The following is a 22,711-nucleotide window of genomic DNA, read 5'->3' as shown; positions in this document are numbered from 1 at the left end:
CTACCTGCTCTCAGTGTGAAAACCTTTATTTAACAATGAAATCAAAAGACGTATTTTTCTGGATCCCCTCGAAACTTCTTTTTCTTGGAACCATTTGGGCCATTTTAACACTTGTAATTTCCTCTAAGACATAATATTGGATCCTGTATAGTGGCTGAATGTTTGAATAGCTTCATCTTCCTCCAGCAGATCTAATCTGTGATCTTCTCGTAAATTGTAGCTGTTGGCTCAGATCCCAGGCAAGTAATAACATTTTTTTCCTCTACAGAATCTGCCTGAATATTTTCATTGCGTATAAAATTAACACAAATGCCTGCCCCTTATTGTGAATATTCTATATTTTGAGTGATGAGAATAAGTATATTTTGCATTACGAGCAGATACATCACGTTTCTCCATTTAAATTCTTTGAATCATATTGCTTTAGATATTTTCTAGACTTATAAAATGTGAACATTAGCATAAAGCATAAATGAAATCTTACTGGCACTGAGTTGCAGCCTATGTTGCACAATCCCCATCTCAGTTTCTCTTTATAATCTTCTTCTTTGGGCAAGATTTAATAAGGGACGATTTACCTGATCTATGCAGAAGACTGTAGTGCTTTGCCTGATATATTTTCCATTATTTGTATTTTAAACTGAGGTTAGTGCTCAAATGAAGTACAGTGTCTGTTTATTTTAGCTGCTGCAAGCTTGACATAGAATAATAGCTATTTTGCAGCTCTACTATAACCTTTTCCCAGCTCTCTACTTCTGTATTTAACTAGAGCTGCAAAAAATAGTCAATTAGTCGATTTTGATAATTGGATAATAATCGTTTTAATATCATTTGTGCAAAAATGGCAAACATTTGCTTGTTGCACCTTCTTAAATGTTAAGGTAAGAAGCTTTTCTGTGTCCCACATGATAGTAAACTGAATATCTTTGGATTTTGGACTGTTGATCAGACCTAATAAGACATTTGAAGACGTCATCGTGGTGTGTAAGAAAGTATGAGGGTGCGTTTTTTTTAGCAATTTAATTGAGAAATTGATAATGAAAATAATTGTTAGTTGCAACCATAACATATTTATCCCTCTCAGGTGCACACCTGGATCTGTACATTACAGTAAAATTACTTTTTCCAACATGGGTGCATTGCGTTTCGTTGCCACGCGATGGCGCCATTATCCCACCTGTAGTACCGTTTTCTCCAGGGAGGTGTGGGCCGCTCCTTCTATTCCTGGCAGGCCCCGGTGCAAACACGCATCCTCCGTTTCCACCTAGCTGTGTAGTCCACTCCTCCACACGGAGCTAAACGTGCTGCATCTGCTGCTGCATGATTATTGGCAGCTGGGAGGCCGAAGGGGACAAAGGTTTAATGTGTAGGCTAAGGCTAAGGCTTATATTTTTACACAGTATCTTTGTTTTGGGGCCATTGCTGGCAGAGATGGAGGTGTATCCAGTCTTCAGCTATGTCTTCTTCATGGCTTTATGGAAACCTTTTTTCTAGCTGCTTATTATAACCACAGGAGATCTATTTATAACTCATAGAGAGAGAGATAGAGAGAGAGAGAGTAGCTACCGCATTGGCCTCATTTCCACTGATGTGTGAATTATGCTGATGCCTATACATTTCTCTTTCATTTCCTCACCTTTCGACTCTCCTCCTCACCCTCCTTCATCTCTCATCTCACTTGCATCTCTTCCCTTTCCCACTTTCCCACCCTCCCTTCCTCACGTGTTGAGGAAGGGAGTGGGTTACAGTGGATTACAGCAGAGAGAGCGCTTCATTTTTTAAACTGTGGAAGCCCATGAGTCACGACTAAAAGATGCTCTCAGGCTGACAGAGGTGACACCCCCCCCACCCCCCCACCTCCTACACACACCTTTTTTATTTTTTTGTCTGAGCTGTCATGTGCGCGCTGGTAGGCTTATATTTGACCTATAAGGCTGCACAGTCTTTCCCACATGTCTAGAAGCACACGTGTTTGTGGACGAGAAGATTATCTCATTAAGATCCAGCGGAGGGGTTGCCGTCTCTCCGCGTTGTCCAGCAGCAGCATCAGCAGCAGCAGCAGCAGCAACAGCATGGGAGACCTCTGCCTGTCGTAACGCATCTCTGTCCCCACCAGGGTCACACCACACTCTGATGCGACAACCGTCGTCAACGTCACACCGTCTCCATAGCAACCATGCTGGGCACAGCATCCCCAAGCAGATGTTAGAAAGTTAAGAGGAGAGAAGCGAGAGAGAAAGGAGGAGTGGGTTTTCTTTGCAGAGTGAATTCAGCTATGAGAAAAGACTGAGAGTCTACAGCCGTTTGCTAATTGGCACTAAACACAATTTCATGAGTTTTGCAGGTAGTCTAACGTTATTAGTCATAAACCAAAGTACGGCTGCAACTAACAGTTATTTTCATTATCAATTAATCTGATTTTTTTCTCTTTATTTGCCCTTTATAATTTTTTAGAGAGCACAATGACGTCTTCAAATGTCTTGTTTTATCTGATCAGCAGTCCAAAATCCAAAGATATTCATTTTACTATCATGTATGACACAGGAAGCCATTCTTAGATGTAAGGATATACATTTAAGAAGCTGCAACCTGCAAATATTTAGCATTTTTGTTTAAAAAATGACTAAAACAATTAGGCCCATTTGATTATCAAAGTAGTTACCGATTTAATTTTCTCTCAATCGACTAATCATTGCAGCTCTAAACCAAAGTATTGGAAAAAATGAAATGAAGACCTGTTGGTGGCGTCAGAGGAAAAGTAAGGGGATCAATCCATCAGTAGATGTTGAGATATTCCAAAGGTTGAAGGTAAACGCCTTAAACTCAGATTTTCGGTGAGCACAAAGTAACTTTCCTCCTTCAGCGGAGGAATGTGAAAACCGTCTTCTAGTGTTAACTTCTAAACGCACATCATTCTGCACAGTGAAGCTCAAACGTCCAAGTGAAGTAACAATAAGCAAAACACTTTTTTTTTGAGAAAAGGGGGACTTTAACTAAAAGCAAACAATGTTAACCAGCTGGTGGTGCTAGAGGAAAAGTCAGGGAATAATCAAAAGTCATCAGGATTGATCTTCTGGGGTACGTAAATGTTTGGACAAAATTTTATAGCAATGCATCAAAGTTGAGATTTTTTAGTCCGGACCAAAGTTGAGGACCGACTGACATTGTCATCATTAAAACCTCTTTTTGCAATGCACAGGTGAGGTCAAGTCATCATATAGAAGTTGCGAGCAAGAAGTACAAAATCAAAAAGACAGGAAACACTCCTCAGTTCACATTTTTATTAGGAAAATCATTTTGCAGATTTGATTATTATTATCATCTATATATATATATGTTATTTTCAGTTATTCAGAGGATGCATCAGCACAGTATATCTTAATAGGAAGACTATTGCTAGAATAAATATCTATACATCATAATTAGTTAAATTAAAAAAAAAGTCCCAACAGAAAAAAACCCCAAACCAACAGAATCATTTACAAAAAACAATAAGTGCTAAAAAGAAATAAACCATTTGCAAAACCGAAGCCATAAATGCTGCTGAGGAATTTATTTAAAAAATACAAAGATGATTCACAGTTTGTGTCCTTGTTCTCATGCTGGCTGGAACACCAATAGGGACCATGCAGGAATGAAGGGCCAGAGCGACAGGATAGTACCAGACTACATTACCCACAAAGTCTTTATGCCCCCGCTTTACGCCCCCCTGTCTGTAGAAACAGCTTGTGAGGATCTGAGGCAATCAGACCAGATGTACTGTAAAGGGGGGTGGGGGCGGCAAAAGTGAGCCGGAGAGGTTAACGGGGTCAGTGGGAGCAATTTCCGTTTCCGTTCATCGCCCAGCACTGATTTCCTTCAGATCCTCTGACACAAAGCTCGACTTGACAGGACTGTAACCTGCCCTCGTTGGTAGAAATGAGTTTATGGAACAAACCTTAGATAGACTTAGAAACCTTTCCAGTGTATTGAGATTCTAACTGACTGCCCTTTGTTTCAGCGTCACAGGGCCATGTTTCCCATCCTGCTATGGAAGAACACATGTGAACTGTGCTCCCTTGCCTTTGCTGTACAAGAGACTCTTCAGCAACATGACCAGTGGATACCCTGTTACCTCAATGATGGCAAACAACTGAGGTGAACTTTTGCTGTTCCTAAGCCAAATCTGGGAAAATTGCCATCACTGTAGATCTCCACCTTTGAAGTCAATTTGTTGTTTTTCTTGCAGGAAAAAAATTACAGCATATTTTGAGGGGAAATCCCAAAGCATCAAGTCGCTCTCTTTTGAGGTACTTTTACTGTGTTGCTTCTGATTGGACCCTTTTGCCTGTAAAGAGGAAAACGCAGGTGACAGCACCTTCCCACCACAGCATCCTTTACTCTGCGCGAACTCATTCTCCTCTCTTCTCTCATCTCTGAAATATTTAGTCCTTTGAAAACTATTTACAACTATCTACAATCAGATGTGAGCAGGGTCGGCCTTCGGTCTGTTCAAGTACAACCGACTCACAAACACAACAAAACAGAAATCGGAGGGATGAACGTGAAAGAAGGCAGAAAGAGGCAGATGGCTGATTTTATGGAGAAGGACAACAGTGCAGAGCAGAAAAGCAGCCAATGAGCGAATGAGGTTTCACTGACGAGGCCTGTGTGAATGTAATATGTGTGTATAAGGGTGTGTGTATGCAGCTGAGGGCATGCAGTCTGTCTATTTTGCCTCCATGCCTGTGTTATATATGCTTGAGTGTGTGTGTTTGTGTGTGTGTGTGTGTGTGTGTATAGGAGTGTGTTTGATGACTCATGCAGAATGTGTAGGCATCCGCCACAGGAAAGCTTCAAACATCTGACAGACACTTCATAAGATGGTACGAACAAACAGCAGACAAACATGCACAAACACACACACACGTGCACTCGTGCAGGCCAGAGCGAAAGAAAGCAAATAGGTGGTCGAAAGCGCACATCCATGGATGAACTCACGGTTACACACACACACACACACACACACACACACACACACATAGACAGCAGCAGTGAATATGCTAAACTGATGAATGAGATGAGACAAGCCATGGGAGGACGGGGGCAGAGGTGTCTGTCCTGATTCATGCCAGCGTTTAACTCACACAGAGCCCAGAAACTCGACGGACACACACACACTCCCATGCACGCCATCTTCTTTTCTCAGTCTCCCACATGCAAGCACATTTCAATCCCGTATAGGCCACGGTTAGCGCTGTTCCTACTCCATATTTTCACACTATTTCTATTCATAGCACAGCTCCCTCCCTTGCTCCAGCGTGTTGTCCGTACTGCTCTCACACGCTGTCTCATTGTTTTTTCCTCCCTGCTGTATCATATTTCACGAAGGAACATGAACAGCGACAGTCTCCTGTAGACGTCAGTGAGAACAACAGATTGCACAAACATGCGCTCACAATCTGGCGTTGCATGAAGCAACCAGACGTGTCAAGCTGATATTTATGCAGCGGTAGCTACACATCACATCAGACCAGAACTGGGTCTGACAGTTGATTATTTTTATTATTACACATCTTTTTTTTTTTTTTTTAGCTTTTTAACCCTCAGATGACCACATCAGGTAGGTTGTACATTACAGGGATCGCTCCATCCATCTGGCATCTAAATTGGCTAAAACAAACAGTTTCAAAAACTATAAGATGCGTTCCACATGTCTTGTTTTTGAAATGTCAGAAACAGATGGAAAGAAAAAAACAAAACAAAAAACGAGAGAGTACAAGTGAGCATCCCTGGCATCTAACAGGTAAAGGGTACGTTTACAATGCAAATCTTTTGAGTTTAACAGGACCTCACATTAGTGCAAAATACAACACATCGATAACAACGGATTCATTCAAAAATAAAAGAAAAGTATAACAGCCATGGAGTGGCACCTTTAGTTACATATTCACATTTTGCTAGTATTATCTGATTGATAGATCTGAAGAATGGATGTGTCAAATACAATATATCATGAGCATCATTAATAAGCTGTATATTACAGTACATAGCAACATCGAACCTCCTACTGTAACAACATTTCCTGGTTACAAAGGACTTCCCAGAAAGACAGTGGGTACAGTATTTCTTTACATGGGTAACATCTTACTTGAAGCTCTTATAAACATTTCTTTGAAGTACCATATGTTTATTTACACTAACTAGACATTTGAAATATGTGGGTCTGTGGGCATGAATAATGCAAGGAGGGACATTTTACATGGCGCTTATAAACGAGGCATTGCTGATTAATAAGCAAGTCTTCAAGTAAAATGTCACCCTAAAGTGCCCAGTTGTTGATTCTGCTGCACACATAAAGACAGAGAAGGAGACAGAGAGCGCTAACGAGAACAGTTGCTGTGCTTTTTTTTTTTTTTTATTTCTTCCAGAGAGATACTGTAGACACATGGTTAAAAGGGGGGCATCATCTGTTCTGTGTCTTTAGGTTTAACAGTACAGGAGCAGAATATCATCCACCTGAATTGTTGTTAAAATCCGCCTGAGAGATGGAGAAAACGGGACAAATAATCCGACCCTCCTCTTTTGCGGCGTTCTACTGTACTACCCTACGATCCCGTGGGGGTCACATTTACACACTTCACGACCATAGCCGTCCTCTGACATCACGATACCCTGTTGCTCAGCAGAACCACAACCTCATTGTGCCATTAAAACATACGTAGATTCGACGTTGTACATCTACATCTAGAGACCGAGAGCTACCTGTGATCATGATGCGATTGCTCCTCCATGTTCAGGACTGGTGAATGAATGTAAAAAGATGAAAATCGCACAAAGAAGACACAAAGAAGGACAAAAATATACAAAGAAGAAACACACATACACAAAAAAAAATTTACAGATAGATATGTCGGTAAAAAAGTATTGTGCTTTTGGCTGTCCTGTGTACACTGTGTACAATATTCAGAGCTCCTGCGTGAAAAAAGGGTGTATGCACTTTGGACGTAGAGCTATTTAATGGCTCCAGGAGGATATTCGGTGTTAAGTGGAGATAATTAACACATAATGTAGGCAAAAACATGGCAAATTACAGTTGTGTGTGTGTTTATGATATAAAGTGCAATGTGAGGGCATTTAGGCTGAGTGAGCCCTGTTTGTCTTCATGTAATCAGTCAACAGTGATACTCAGATCACAGCTATGTGTGTGTGTGTGGCAATTTTTTTATTTTTTTTTGACACTTGCATGAATGCATTCGAGGTTGATCTGCGCGCATGCTGTGTGTGTGTGTGTGTATGTGTGTGTATATGTGTTTGTGTGTGACCCATTCTGTTTCCTGTTTACCGATGCCTGGATGAGTGTAATGTATGAGAGGTAATGTGACCAAACCAACCAAAGAGGAAACAGAATTACTGATTCAGGTCGCACTGAATAATCTGCATGGAGAAATTTACATCCATCTGTTTTTGTTTTTGTTTTTTTGTTTTTTTTTTTTCTCTGTGTGCTTTTTGTTTTGCAGTGGGGGTTTTTGACTTTACATGAATTTAAAGAGCATCATAAAGCAAACAAACAAGAAAAACAAGGCAAAAAAATAAGAAAACCTTCACGTGAAAAGTGCCAAAGCAAACTGACATTCTCAACCTCAGAAACCCAAAAATCATCCGAGTTCACTTTTTTTGTCTTACCGGCTTGGCAATGATTATCCAAGTGTATCATCCCCGTAGACAAGGCAGACTTGTATTTCTGTTTCATGTTTCGATGAGAGTCTGGCTTGCATTCATCCACAGTTATTCTACACTACATGAGAGTCTTAAAAGGATTGTTGCGTCGTATCAGTAGTGTGTGTGCATACCCTGCTGCTGGATGCTTCTCCACTTCAGCTGAGGATTCAAAGATGAGTTTGAATATAATGACAGCTTCGTAAAGGTAGAGAGGGGACTTTTTTTTATATTTTAGGAGGAATGATTATGATGAGAAAATGGGTGAATTTGTTCTCTAGTCACAAATCTAAACCTTGGAGTAAACTTCACCCTATTTTGTTGGATCTGTGAAGAGACTAGATGGAACATATTTGAATATCCCATGTTTATATACATCAGAGTCCTCAGGAGCGACTCTGGGATGTGGCTGGGTCGTATGTTTTAACTTCCTTTTAAATATGTCGTGTATGCTAGCAGTCTCAAACCGTCAAGTCCTGTGCTGGCTAGCATGACAGACACTTTAGTCTCATAAAATAGTGTTTCTACCAGATGAGTGAGCTTCATTAACTTTGTCAACTCTGTTACATATACATTATGTTTCTCTATATTTGTTATAATAGGGGGTATGATAAGGATGAGGGTGCTGGGATGTGGGGGGGGGGGGGGGGGGGGGGGGGGGGGTGTTCAGGTTGTGAGCTGAACTGGGAGGGAGGGAGAATGGGCGTAGAAGTGAGAGAGGATACTAAATGTTTTGCTGTAACTTTCAGTCTTTTTCAAGGAGTGCTGTAGCGTCTGTGGTCTTTATTGCAGTCCAAGGTCTTGATGAGCTCCTTGGTCAGGTTTGGATGATGCAAAAAGTCCACGTCCACACCATTTCCTCTCCATGGAATCCAACTGTGACACACTTGCTTGTCGATATTCAGTCCCCCTACTCTCCTTAACACTCAGCCGTCTCTCCTTTAGCACATGGGTGTATGCTCCGAACTCAAATCCTGTATGTTTCCTGTATGTTTTTTTCTTTTTAAAATAACTATCGAGTTGTGTTTGTGAATGCACCAGTCAAACGGAGGAGGAATGTGGATGATGAGATTCCCGTTGCTTTCCAGACATTTTGCTCTGAGTGATACGTTTTAGTGAGTCTCTCTTCCCTCGTCTTCCTCCTTTACCTCTCTTTCTTTCTTTCTCTCTCTCTCTTTCTCTCTCTCTCTCTCACCTCCACCTCCCCTCTCCTCCTCTCTTGCATTCGGCTTTACATCACGCTGCATTTGCCCTTCAGTCTCTCTGCGCGGGACTGCTTCCCTGAGCGCTTGCCGTCGATGTTGAGGCTCATGTTCCTCTTCTTGTCCAGGTTGAGGAGCTCCTGGAAGAGCTCGGTTACATTGTGGTTGGTCTTGGCCGACGTCTCCATGAAGGCGCACTTCCACTGATTGGCCTGAGCCTCCCCGTCCTTGGTCTCCACCTCCCGCTGGGTCTCGTCACTCTTGTTGCCGACAAGCATGATGGGGATTGCCTCGACATTGCCCTTAATGGCCAGGACCTGGAGAAGGGGAGGAAAATATGGTTATGCTCTGGCTGCAAAGTTGGTAAACATAAATCAAACCAAAAATGTTAATTTTTGAGATAAGCATGAAACGAGTGTAATAAAAATTGCTGTGATCTCTGATTTTTAAAGTAACATTTTAAAGTAATACATTTATCTTGCATTCAGTGTTAGTTGTGTTGCACATGAAAGGTGTAAAGTGAGCATAAGTAGTAATGGAACCACTTTCTAAAGTCAGTTTATGATAGGTTTAAGTTGTATACAATGGCTTTAATAATAAATTGGTTATTCATTCTGAATAGATGAGCAATAAACCATGTCTAACAAGAACCTTTGGAGTGTCAGATTGTAAAAAATCTATTTGGTTGGTGTTTATCCTCCTCCGTCATGACTTTGCTTTGACTCTTTAGCAAGTGCTTTAATTTATCAGGGGGATGCCTCCAATGAACAGATTGACTTACCATCTGGGAAAAAGACAGAGAGCATCCAGACCAAAATTAATGTATTAACAACTTCTTAATATTCAACTTCACACTTATTGGATTATTGTAGCAGAATGCATTTAATAACTAACATTTATACCTGCAGACATAATGACTTATTATAAAGTGAGAAATGTATGACTTTTTAATAATAACTTACTGTTTTTTCTGCTGTCATTAAGTCTGCAGTGTTTTAAATGTTACTTTGGTCCTCCAAAGTAACAAAGCAATGAGAAGGATATTCACCAACTAAATTCACAACCTGACAACCCAAAAGTTATCCCTAGAGATTGTTTGTACCCATCTATAAAGCATTAATAAATGTTTTGCTGATAAGGACATTAGAACCTATAACCCCTTTATAAATGTTGCCATATCAATGATAATATACTTCTTAAGCAGGCCTCTGTAAGGAAAATACTTTCCTAAAGTGCCGGATAACTACAAAGGAGAATCCCTACAGTCAGAAGATTGTTAAAGTCCTGCTCAAGGACACTTCAGCACGCTGGAGCTTTATTTTAATCCACTAAGGTTCTTGATGCACTTACATGCTTTTAATGCTTTGCTGGTTTTTATAGTCCACAGAGAAGTAATGTTGCATCCAGCTATATATTTTTTGCTTGATGGATGGTTGAAATGACAAGCCTAAAGTTGCCAACATGCTGTATGAACCTCACTCAGCTGAAAGAGTAATGCAGTAGCATTTAGATCATATATCACACAAACTGTAGGTACAAAAACACTCCAATCAACAGACCTCCAAACATATATAAATACACCTATGACCCCAACCTCCCTCTTTACACTACAAACTTACCTATAATCAACCCAGCCATCCACAAACACACACACATAATCACACCAGCTCTCCCCACCTGTTGATAAATGGGTTTGAGCTCCTCCAGGGACTGTTTGCTTGTGATGGAGTAGACCAGGATGAAGGCGTGGCCTTTGGAGATGGACAGGCGCTGCATAGCCGGGAACTGGTGACTCCCTGTGGTGTCGGTGATCTGCAAGGTGCACACGCTCTTATCACAGCTGATCACCTGGCGGTAGGTGTCCTCCACTGTGGGGATGTAGGTGTCCCTGAAGGTGCCCTTCACGAAGCGCAGGACCAGGGAGCTCTTCCCCACTCCCCCAGCCCCGAACACCACCACACGATAGTCGTTGCTCTGCTCCGGCATTCTGCCACCCTCAGGCTTAAGACAGTGTTACACCTATGATGTATCAGGTTGGGAGCATGGGGAGAAAGCAGGGGGAAAAGAGGGGGTGGGGAAGAGTGGGAGAAAATATAGATACAGATATTTTAGCAAATGAGCAGTCTTCTCCCTCCCAGAGTTTCTTTAACAGTACAGAGGCAGCAGATACAAAGCAGAAGGAAGATCAGGAAGGGATGTGCTGGCGGGACTCGACCTCAGGCCAGTGGAAAAGCACTCTGTCTTCTCCTCGTGGTCTGACTATGAGCCAGATTACAAATTAGAGGGGATGAGGTTGGTGAGGCTCCAAGTGTTTCACCTGACGCAGACATTTCCCTAATCAATACCTCTCGCAGAGTCACAGTTTCTCAGTTTCAACCCCAAAAACATTTCAGCGTTTCCTCATTTATCAACTTCAGCAAGTGCAGCACAGCCTGGAAGAGATAGAGAGTCCTTGCATTTTAGTAGAATAACGTCAAGGCCTACAAGGGATAGACACAATAACATGAACCCTTGTAGAGTATAATGCAATCGAATACAGCAATTCTGGCTGCAGACCTTTGTTGTATGACATATCCGTCTCTCTACTCCTGTTTCTCATCTCTTTGCACTTTGAAATTTCAAATAGCAAAATTGTTTGGCAAAAATGCCAAAAAAAAGCAATACTGTATTATACTACCTGAGGTTGCATGTGCATGATATTGTGTCCTCACATTATACTTATCTTGAATACACTGTATGACTTTGTCAGCTCCTAAACAAACAACAGATCATATTTTGTTGGTTGTGCAAATAAACATTGACTAAAACTGATTCAAAATACTGCATCTCTGCTATGTTTCAATTTGGTGTAGATCCAGACATAGTAGAAGTGTAAGGGTCAGGTTCTGCTCGAAAAGAAATAGTTTGAACAAGGTGTCACTGGAAGGCAAAAGTGTTTATAGCTGTTCTGAGCGACCACAGTCTGAGAAGGAGTGAAAAGTCAGTTGTCTTAGGGGAAGACGTGAGAATTGTTTAAATGTGGGGATAGTGGCGAGCATTTCCAGACAGTTTCTCCTGGAAGGCATTCATAGTGTTGTACTCGGTTGTACAAACAAAAAGAAATAAAGGAAAGAAGTAAAAAAGAGAGCTAGAGAGAGAGAGAAATCCAGACATTGACAAGTTTTTCACCTCTGCATGCTTGACTGATCATTTTTTGAAGTGGGTGTGAATGTCAGACTGTCGATTTTGAAAAGTTACAGGAATTGTTGGACTTAGCCCCTCCAGTTCTCGTGTGGGAAAACAATTCTGATGGAATATATTGGTTTCTGAAGTAGCAAGGACAGGCTATTATTGTACGCCCAAAAAACAAAAGATGAAAACTAGATGTGAAAGACAATCTGCGTATGTGATATGTTTTCCAGTAAAACTAAAGATAGCATAAAGATAAATAGATTGACATTTTGGGAATGTCAATTTTCTCAGTTTTCTTGCTGAGAGTTATATAAGAAGATTGATACCACCCTCATGTGGCAAATATGGAGCTATAGCCAGAAGCCGTTAGTTAGCTTAGTATCAAGGCTGAAAAGAGGGGGAAAAGGCTAGCATGGCTGTCACCAAAGGTCACAAAATCTGCCTACCAGCACCTCTAAAGTTTACTGGTTAACATGTTATATCCTGTTTGTTTAATCAATATGAAAACCAACATGCTTGACTTCTTCTTGCTGGGCACAGTGACTACCTGGAGTCACCCCACAACCTCATGGCAACAGCATGAAAGTGGCATCTTATAACTTGACCCTCGGCAAGAAGGCAAATAAGTGTATTTCCCAAAATGTTGAACTATTCCTTTAAAGAATAACTATAAAAATGCAGTTAGGTAATTCAGAAATCATGTATGATTTATGGTTTGTTGTACAAAATACCACCAGTGCACATCTAGTGTCATACCTTTCAATTATCACTCCTGGAAATTTGGGGAATTAAAACAAGATCATAGTTATACATATTGGAGATTAAACATAGATAAAACTAAACTAAAACTTTAACTGCAGCAAAAAATTCCATACTATACATTGAAAAACTAAGAAATCCAAAGCTATAATAACCCCGGTTAGTAGTCAGCCGCATCACTGCACACTGAAAGACTTTCTACAAATCCTCAGTCTTAATATTACCTGCTGCAGCTCATACAGTATGCATCTGAACAAAGTCCTCACGCATAATCTTATTGCTATCTTTGTAAGTGCTTGTGTGTCTGCAGAGCGTCTGTTCATGATTACGCATTGTATCTGTTGCATTATTTATCTGCTGCGGTTCTAAACTTGCTTTAAGGTCCCATAATAAGATACTCCTTCAGTTGTGATCATGTGCAGCTCTCTAAGCTCTGGCTGTAATGAAACAGTAAATTGACATCAATACTAGATGGAATAAGTGGATTTCTGTCATGCTTGCACTGCTGGAACCCACTATTGATGGCAGGGCCCCTGTAATTGCATTGCCTGGTTCTAGATAATATCAGTCAAGGAGTTCAAAATAAATGGGGATTCGGGGAGTGCCTCTTGAGCTTTATGGTCAATCTATAGCTGTAAGTCTGGGTGACATATAAGAGTGTTTTATATCCATGCTGAACACACAACCACAGTTTAATTTACAGGTACGCCTGTGTCTTCAGCTCATATGCCTGCAGACTGTTAACTGTTTTACTCTGGTCTGGCAAAGCTGAAAATCTTGTTTAATGGCTCTCTGGTGCCCCTGAGTGATGATACACTCTGCATTTTTTAAAATAGTGGAGGACACTGTCAAGAATCTGTCTAAATGTTGCCTATAAACATGATTTTCCAGTGTGATTGAAGCTTAAATTTTGAGATGGATGCTTAAGCTTCAAGACGATCAAAGCATTTCTCTTTGCAGGAATTACAGACTGAGTTTTTAAGGCTGCGGAAATGAGATCCTGTGCAGTCAATCAAATGTGCAAAAACCAAGAGGGTTAAAGCGTTAGTTATGATGAGCAACATCCCTTTGAGACAAAACTGTTAGTCACAGTTGCAAGCAACATTGCTCATCTGCATTGCCTCAAACTTTTGGCTTTAATCAGGCTCTCAGTCACTGTTAAGAATCCTGGTCTGAGTTGCCAGAGATGAACAAAGTGATTTCTGCTTCAGCTTGCTTTATGTCAGGTCAGAATGAGACAATACAAACACACAAAGACAAGGACATGTACAACAGGGACGCACTGATACATTTCTAAAAGCCAAACCAGACTAAGCTTTTGAGACATGCCTACCTCACAGTAGTTTATCACAACTTATCTTTACAGTGTTGGCCATCACTTCTGCTGGTTATGATAACATTGTACACATTAAAGCTGCTGTAATCAATATTTTCATATCAACAGTGGATAAAATGACTATGTGATTGTGAAAGAGGTCACTCATAGAGATGAACTCAGAGAATTATGACCAAACTGTGTAGTTCTCAACTCCAAGGAGCATTTTAGTGTCCACCAGCTCATAGTTTTGGTTTTTCAGCTTGCAGACTTTTCTGTTTTGGTTCAGGTTGTTTACAGATGCAGCGGTCAGCTGTTTTCAGAGAAAAAGGTCTAAAAACTGACTTTACGCAATGCTTGAATTGAGCTGGACCACAATACATCTATTCTCTTGATAATTTGACAGTTGTACAGCAAGGAATAAGATCATAAAAAACCGATTTGACAACTAATCTATGTGGATTAGACATAATATGGTATTGAAACCAGTGTTGTGTTTCAAAGCTGATATTGTGACACTGATATGCTCAAAAAATACAGTTTTCACTTACTCCTCTTAGTCTGCCATCTCTGTTAATTTATGCATCTCGAAAATGTTTTTCTTTGACCTGCTCCCTGTTTCTGTCTCCTACTCTCTCACTCCCCAGGTCTCAATGCTTTTTGATCAATAAACTAAGGCCACTGCGGTTTTGGTCGATGGGGTCGTCTGTCTGGTCCCTGTCAGTCTGTCATCCTGCCTTGGTGCCTGTTGTTTCAACGGATGGGGAATTCAGATCCGTGACAATGATGCTGCTCATCAAAACCTTCCCTCCGCCCCCTCCCTTCTTTCACCTGAACTAAAATTAGCTGTCTCCCTCCCTCTGTCAGCAGCTATAACTGCACACACAGGTGCAACCTCACAGTGACACACATACACATGAAAGCATGCACACACACACACACACACACACACACACACACACACACACACACACACACACACACACTGTACTTCCGCTCCTTCGCCATTTGTCCTTGACACGAAGCTTCTGAGATTAATGACACTCCTCCAAAATGCAAGCTGTCTTTCTCCGTTTCCCCATCCTCTTCTCTTGTTTTATTTGAAATGAGAGGACTGCAGCTCCTTAATGAATTAATGGTATACTATAAATGCATCTGTGGCAGTGCAGCCAAACTCCATTAGTAGATAGCTTTGGCACAGACCAAACAGGCCTCCTCTCCTCTCAGTCAGAAAAAAAAAAGATGCAACGCAGCTTTCTCCACTCGTTTATTTCACAGAGCAAGCAAGGAAATGTCACCTTTAGCGAAAATATGCACATAATTTCCCTCAAGAGAGCCACTTACGCAGCGGCACAAAGGAAGCACATTAACCAACATCAAACACAATGCCATTCAACAGATCAAGAGCGTGATTAAATAGACACCCACAAAGCGGTCCCATGGTATCTTGTGGAAAAAGGGTTTTAATCAAGCCGCGGATACTGGAATGCTGTGGATACACGGCTATTTGGCGATGAGGGTTTTACAGGATCAACAGATTTTGGGTGCAAGGTTTTGCTGAAATATCCTGTCAGGCTCAGTGACTGTGAGCGATGCTCTTCTGACCACATACACACACACACACACACACACACCACAATGTCTGAAGTTTCTGCGGCTGCACAGTTAGTGAATGAACATGTGTGTGTGTGTGTGTGTGTGTGTGTGTGATGTGTGTTTGTGTCTGTGCAGTCAAGCAGAAGATTCTCTTCTTCTTCTCTGTGCACACATCAGCTCAGGCCTGCTCAAAAGTGTGTGTGTGTGTGTGTGTGTTTTTACCAGAGGAATGAATCTGCGTTTTTCATGAGGCAGAGTGAGAGCAATTTTTAGACTCGGGCATTTTCATTAGGTCTGAGCAGAATGTAGAGGTCCAATTTATAAACTTTAATTCAGTCTCACACATTCAGTGACACTGCTGCTTCGCTGCGTTCGCACCTGCTAACAAAACACACATGGAAAACTCACAGAAAACAGGACACACATACGGGTTTATCTTGATAATCTGTTGGTAGTTAATTTAAGATTTATGAATAAGTTACTCCATCATCTTTATTAAAGAGAACAGATAATAGTTTTATGTTTGGCTGTTGGAAGGTCATGATCTGAAGAGAGGAAACACCTTTCATATCCATCTGAACTGAATCTATAAAAATATGTTCATGATCTATCAGAATAATTGATCTTCTCTATTGAATATAGACCGTACAGTGTTGTGTGACTCTTCCACCAGTTTTGTCAAGTGTTTCAAAAGCTGTTAAATATGGTTACTGGTAGTTAGATACACATTGAGAGATGTGAGCTTTAGTAAAAGTCCCACACTCTCTGGATTTTTCTCTTAGGATATGAATATTTTATATTTATATTACTGCTACTGAAAAAGTGCTTCTTTGCAACTTTTAGACCCCACTAATAAATCTTTACTCTGGTTCTTTTGCTGTTCTTGGATGAAAACTTCCCACCTTCAAAATCTCTGCTTTTCAGAGACTCAGAGAAGAGCTACGATCAAGTGACAATGCATTTTTAAAATCAGCCAATGTGGGAGAATGTTAAGTTAAACATGCACTAATTGGTTTTTTGGCAACTTGAAGGCAGTGCATAAAAATATAAACACAACATTGAAATATTATCACCTTATAAAGTTGTTGTAGCAAACAGTTGCCGTTGTTTTGGTCACCACTAAGGGAAGTAACTGGGTCTTTAGCTGCTGAATGCTCCACTGTGTTCATCAGCTATAGTCGCTAACTTTGTCTGCCGTTTGATTCAGTGTATGTAGCCTACAGTTGGTTTATCAGAGCTTTTTGATGAAAACAACTGCCTGCTGTAAACCAAAGAGTGCGAACGAGGGCGGGCTGTGAAAACAAAACAACGAACTGAGAGCAGCTTTAAGGTATCAAAATCCCTGAAAAATAGGACTTATGAGTTAGAAACACAGTACAGTGCAATTTACAAACTATGAATATATAAATAAACCATTCGCAGCTACAAGTGCATCTGAAATATGTATGTTTTTATACGAAACTGGCCGATAAAAAGCTTAATTAATACATTAATCAACATGAGCATAGAAACATCAAAATTAAGTTTAAACCAAACTGTGAATGTATATGTGTGAGAAAATACACATGTATACCTGTGTATATACCTTCTTTTGCCAATACCTATTTCCTTCAATACCTGTGTGTATGCTTGTGGAGTTTGAAGGCTGTGCGTGAGACTATGGGTGTGTATGCTACTCATCAGTGTCAATCTATACTGTGATTGAGCATACACCGCCCTATGTGCGTGGAGTACGTGTCTTAGACTGTACAAGAGATTGCAGCACTGTGGTCTTGGCTTAGTAGCTAATCATTGGGCTTAACCTCCTCTGTGCTCCTGGCCTGCTCTGCATTGACCCAATTCCCAGTCCTGGGAATCCCAGGACTTAAGTTACCAGCGGTCTCCCTATAAGACAACAGCAGCTCCTGATGCACGCTGAAGCCCTCTGATACTCCACGCACATCCCATTGACTCAGCATGCATGGACACTAACACTGTGGCAGGGGAATATCAGCAGAAGCCAGACACACAAACAGGAAAGATGAAATTTATCTGTCTATTGATACTCACAACATCATATTTCACTTGAACTAGAAGGTTTTGCAGCAGAAATACACCAAGAAGACATTTCCCTTGAGCGCTACTTTGTGAGAACACCCGTGAGCTGTGCACAGTTAAGATTTACCCTGAATGATCAAGACTGTTAAAAAAACTAAAGTTGGCTTTGGGATAGCTGCCCAGTATAACAACAGTGTGACCTACTGGCCACAGAAGCAGTTAGAGTTAAGGGTCTTGGTCAAGGGCAGCTCAGTGGGGGCAAAGAGGGAAGGGCAAGCGCTGTTTTTTTCACTTTCCAAGCTCAGATTTGCCCTGATGGTGTGGGGATCAAACTGACGACCTCGGGGTCACAAACCTACTACATTTTGGCCACTGCTGCCACTCTCCTAACCCAGCACAATACAGATATAGAGTAGAAATACTGGCAATGCGATGTAAATAATCAGTAGCATAAGGAAATGCTACAACTGTTGGCTTCATGAAATACTTTCAAAAATTGATTTACTAAACTAAAAAACGCTTATCATCCAGGAAAAAGTATATATATTTTTTATATAATTGATGAAAAATGTATTATTTTTAGTAACCTGTTTTTTGAAACAATTTATGTCATACTGAAAACACATAAGATAATGTAAAAGCATCCTTGGTGAAAACCTCAGTGCTCCAGAATGTCAAAAACCTTTTTACAAAAGGCTTTTTTTGCAAAGATAAACATCTTTTAGATCTGTCATTTGTTTTTGTTTTTTAAAGTATTTCATAAAGCCAAGGGTCGTAGCAATTTCTCATGCTCCTGATCTATAGATCTTTAACCATGTCAAACCTACAATATATCTAAAGTTTGGGCTGAACCAACTATCATTTTGGAAAAGGTAATGAAACATTTGGGGTTCCTTAATTTTCTCACTAGTTGAAGTCATTTAAAGCAGGCTGAAACTGTGCTGAGCTGGTGGATTTGCAAAATAGTGCTGGGAGAATTGTGGAGATGTCATAGTCGAAAATTCTGCACAAACCAGTTGGTGTCAGAAATATACAGGAACACTTCAACACTTTAACATTCCACAGAATGAACCAAACAAGTCCAAATATTTGCCATCATTAGCATTTAGCTTGTTAGCCCCTGTGCTTGTTGTTGGTCATAGAGACGGGTATTTAAAAAGTGGCAACAAGGGAAGATCATAAAGGAGCACAGTAATGGTCCAGTGGGAAGCTGGTTAGTCTGACTGTAAACTGATCATTAAGTTAATGTTAAAATATGAAATTAAGCAAAAATTCAGTGACAAAATACTACTACAAAATACAAAAGTGAATATGCAGCACCTGCTAAAAGCCAAAGAAAGACAATAGATTGAGGATAGAAATTTGCAAGTTCAAATCTCTGGACATGAGTTTATACACTTTAAATGACTTCCGCTGATGTATTTTTTACATAATGTAAGTATGATCCCAACTTCCCTTCTGCTTCATTTAAACTTCTAAATAGCCAGTGGGACACAGCAGTTCATGAGTCTACATCTAAAAACATTCCTCTAGCTTTCAACAAGAGTTTAAGAGGGGAAACATTTGCCCTTCAGGCAGATTTTTAGTTTCTCATTCCCACTCTGGAGAACTTCTGCGCAGTAACCTTAATCATGCTGATAATCATGCTTCAATGCAGCAGTTTTAAACAGGACTGGATGTAAGATGTCCATGTAATTAGCTTTTGAGTGTGTATTAGTACTGAGTATTAGCTTGACCTGGGGAACCCTGGGTTGCTCCGTCTGGCCTCTCGGTAAGACCCTGCTAATACCATGGCTTGGCAATCTGGGAAACAAGGAGGCACCTGGCTATAAACACCAGGATTGGAAAATTCAGTTTCCAACAGAGATAATACAGCATAATGTATTCAAATTTTTCCCCAAGAAAGCCTATTCTTAGACGCTATGTGGGCACTGACCTGAGTGAAGCACTAATTACAGACCGGTGAAGTGAGTTGCAGAAACCTGCTTGCAGTGACAGATGGAAACAGGGTTGGTAGTTTTGGATCAACTCCATCGGTTTCTACAGGCGAGATCAACCAGGCACAGCTTTTTTTTGTAATGCCAGTTGATCCAGGTCTGATAACAACACAGATGGTTAAAAGCAGAGACAACAAAGGAATCCCTCTCCAGGCTGCCTGTGACGCTCCAAGCCACAGAGGGGTTGCTACTCAGTCTCTGTAAGATTTACTTATGACCAGTACTTCCAATAAAATGCCCAGATTGTAGTTCAACAAAAGTCAGATTTCTTTTTATACAATTCAACACAGCTCACTGGTTCTTGTTGCAGCATTGTCAGTTGTTTCCTTCTCATTTTAAGTGAGTCAAAATTTAAATAAATCACAAAAACACAAATATGGGCTCAATGTAGCACGAGCATGGATCAAAAACTTTCTGTAGCAACACCTGAAATGGATCAAATTAGCCTCCTTAAGACGTCTCTTTACTAATTACTTTACAGTAAGGATGCTCCACCTTTTAGGTATAAATATAAATAAGCTCAAATGCATACATAGACTAGAAAAGGCTCTGACATTATATACATTTTTGTGGAATATTTTATCTTTCTTCGTCCAGGAATAGTATATTCACTAATTGAAAGGCAAACAGTGCAACCACACGCTTTTAACCACGCATGTTTTATAAAGAAAAGAAGAAGCTTTTTAATTTGTTAGCCCCAGTCTGACTTTTGATCATCCAGAAACCTTTGAGTCACCAGCATGTTTATGTATCTTCTGTTTCTGTATCTATGTATTTGTGTGTATATCTGTATATGTATGTTTGTATTTTTAGTCACTTTTCATCATTTCGATCTTGCTATTTCACCCTGCACTGTTCACTTGATTATTGTCATATTGTTTTATGTTAGCTTTTTGTAAAGCATTTTATAATCCTCTATTTTGTGCCAAATACATTATTATTTTTAATGGCCAAGGTCGATGACAGTGGCAGAAATTAAATGGTAAAAAGCAGCATTGTTGGATAGATTTTAACTTGCTGTTGACACTGCAATAATAGCCTCTTAGATCTTATAGATCTGTAGTAATAAACCAGATCTGATCTGTAGTAATAAACAATCCAAAAACCCATCTCAGAAACTGCACATAAACAGCCCTAATTATGCATTTCTGTTCATCTCTCTGGCCTCATTCTGGGTCTCAAAAACTGCTCTAAGAGCACACCACAGACATAAAAGACATCCTCAGAAGAATTCACATCTTTCTCAACATCTGGCCATCATGACCTTGTTGTGGCGGCAGGCGTGCACACAGCCCCGGCTTGCTCTTGCTGGCCCCTTATCTTAAAAAAACACCAGCAAAAAAATCATCATCAATTCTAACACATCTATATTCATCTCTAACATCATCAGAAACGTCACCACCATTACCAGCATCATCTTCTCTCTCTGTGTTTTTTCCTTGTTACCATGCATTGAGTCATTTCTTTGTTCTGCCTTAGCAGAGAGAAATATTCTTATGCAACCATGCTGTGGCCATTCAACACAGACAAACACACGGACAGGCAGGCAGGAAGGACATGATACTCCCCCACACTTCCACTTACCCTCCTCCTCCTCCTCCTCCTCCTCCTCCTGCTCGACCAACACATGCACGCTTTAATACAGTCTGTATCTCTGCTACTCTCAACCGCACACTTTAAAGCTTAATCGCAGCAGGATTTACTGTCATGCATCTCTCCTCTCCTCTTTTCTCTCAAGCCCTGCAACCCACACACACACACACACACACACACCCATGACTGGCAGTGTTCAATATAGGAATACAGGAAGTTGAGTCACATACATTTGCACACACATAGAGAGGGCCTGAATGATTCACAACTCCTTTTGCATGTCATGATGGCTCTCCTCTCCTGTAATGAGAGCCAAAACAAACACCACATCAGGCGTGGAGGAGGAGGAAGCATGGAGAAACGGAGATCCAGATGGAGGATTAACCATGGCATTTGCCACAGAAATCGGGCTTTATGCGTCACGCTGGCGTCATTATTAGTGTATAGTTTGATGTTGACGCGCGTCTCCGCCTCGGCTGTAGTCAGCAAGGGGTGGCAGGAGGGCTTGCCGTCGGTCCGCAGATTGGTGCGCAACGCCATTACAGACCACCCTACTCTGCTTGGTTCATTCATAAATACCAGAGGATCGCCATCTCGCAGCGGTGCCATCATTTCGCAGTCGCAGCCCCCCCCCCCTCCCTTCCATCGCACCCCCCTCCCCCACCCCCCCTCCTCCACCTCCCTTTACTCCTCAAAGCAATATGATAATCCCGACACCCTCATATCTCTGCCCTCTCTCTCCCTCTCCTGCTGACTGCCAATATGGCTGTGCGGGCATAGGCTACATACAATCCACACGACCGAGGTTATCAAACACAAATGTGAGTCGTGATAGAAGCCGGCGTAGATGCATTTTAAATAAACAGCAACGAGATAAATACAGAAAATGATATTTGTCATCCAGTATTGGACGTGAACAGCGGGAATCGTGTGCGCACAACAGCCAGCCAAGCAGAAGGACCGCGGTTACGCCACTGAATACCAACATCTAACCTCCATGTAAGATGCGGGGATGAGCAGCATCTTTACCTGGTCGTGAAGTATAGCTCCGCTTCAGGCTTGTCCTTGGTTTAGACGGATGAAAGACAAACGCCGAAAGCGTCTTAAAGCATTTTACGCGGTTCATGTAGAGCTCATGTCGTCCGATTTCCAACACCAACACAGCAGACTCTCTCTCTCTCTCTCTCTCTCTCTCTCTCTCTCTCTCTCTCTCTCTCTCTCTCTCTCTCTCTCTCGCAGATAGGACGTGGGAGGTGCTATGCCCTCTCCCTTTTCTGTCTACACTTGATTTTCTTTCAGTTTATACACTTCCTTGTGTTTGGATGCCAACAAGATAGGCTATT

The 22,711-nt window shown here is 41.1% G+C and overlaps 1 protein-coding gene and 1 long non-coding RNA gene across 2 annotated transcripts; one reads left to right on the top strand and one right to left on the bottom strand.

Annotated features, from left to right (window-relative positions):
• Positions 1-1,184: 1,184 nt before the first annotated feature.
• LOC137199982 (uncharacterized) lies at positions 1,185-4,314 on the top strand. Its single transcript, XR_010931897.1, has 3 exons — positions 1,185-1,366; positions 4,001-4,137; positions 4,229-4,314. It is a non-coding gene; the product is annotated as an uncharacterized lncRNA (long non-coding RNA).
• diras1b (DIRAS family, GTP-binding RAS-like 1b) lies at positions 3,267-22,680 on the bottom strand. Its single transcript, XM_067614629.1, has 3 exons — positions 22,398-22,680; positions 10,578-10,919; positions 3,267-9,217 (listed from the first exon to the last, which is right to left on the bottom strand). Exons 2-3 carry the CDS (start codon positions 10,884-10,886, stop codon positions 8,930-8,932), a joined length of 597 nt encoding a protein of 198 aa, XP_067470730.1. The 5' UTR covers positions 10,887-10,919; positions 22,398-22,680; the 3' UTR covers positions 3,267-8,929.
• Positions 22,681-22,711: the final 31 nt, after the last annotated feature.

Source organism: Thunnus thynnus, chromosome 16, assembly GCF_963924715.1.
Source record: "Thunnus thynnus chromosome 16, fThuThy2.1, whole genome shotgun sequence".
In the NCBI taxonomy this organism is placed as follows: Eukaryota; Metazoa; Chordata; class Actinopteri; order Scombriformes; family Scombridae; genus Thunnus; species Thunnus thynnus.
This window is presented reverse-complemented; position numbering and strand designations above follow the sequence as displayed.

Coding starts and splice junctions, on each gene's coding strand:
- diras1b (XM_067614629.1), bottom strand. CDS start 10,886: ATGCCGGAGCAGAGCAACGACTATCGTGTGGTGGTGTTCGGGGCTGGG. Junction 9,218..10,577: donor TCAAACCCATTTATCAACAG/GTGGGGAGAGCT, acceptor CCCCTTCTCCAG/GTCCTGGCCATTAAGGGCAA.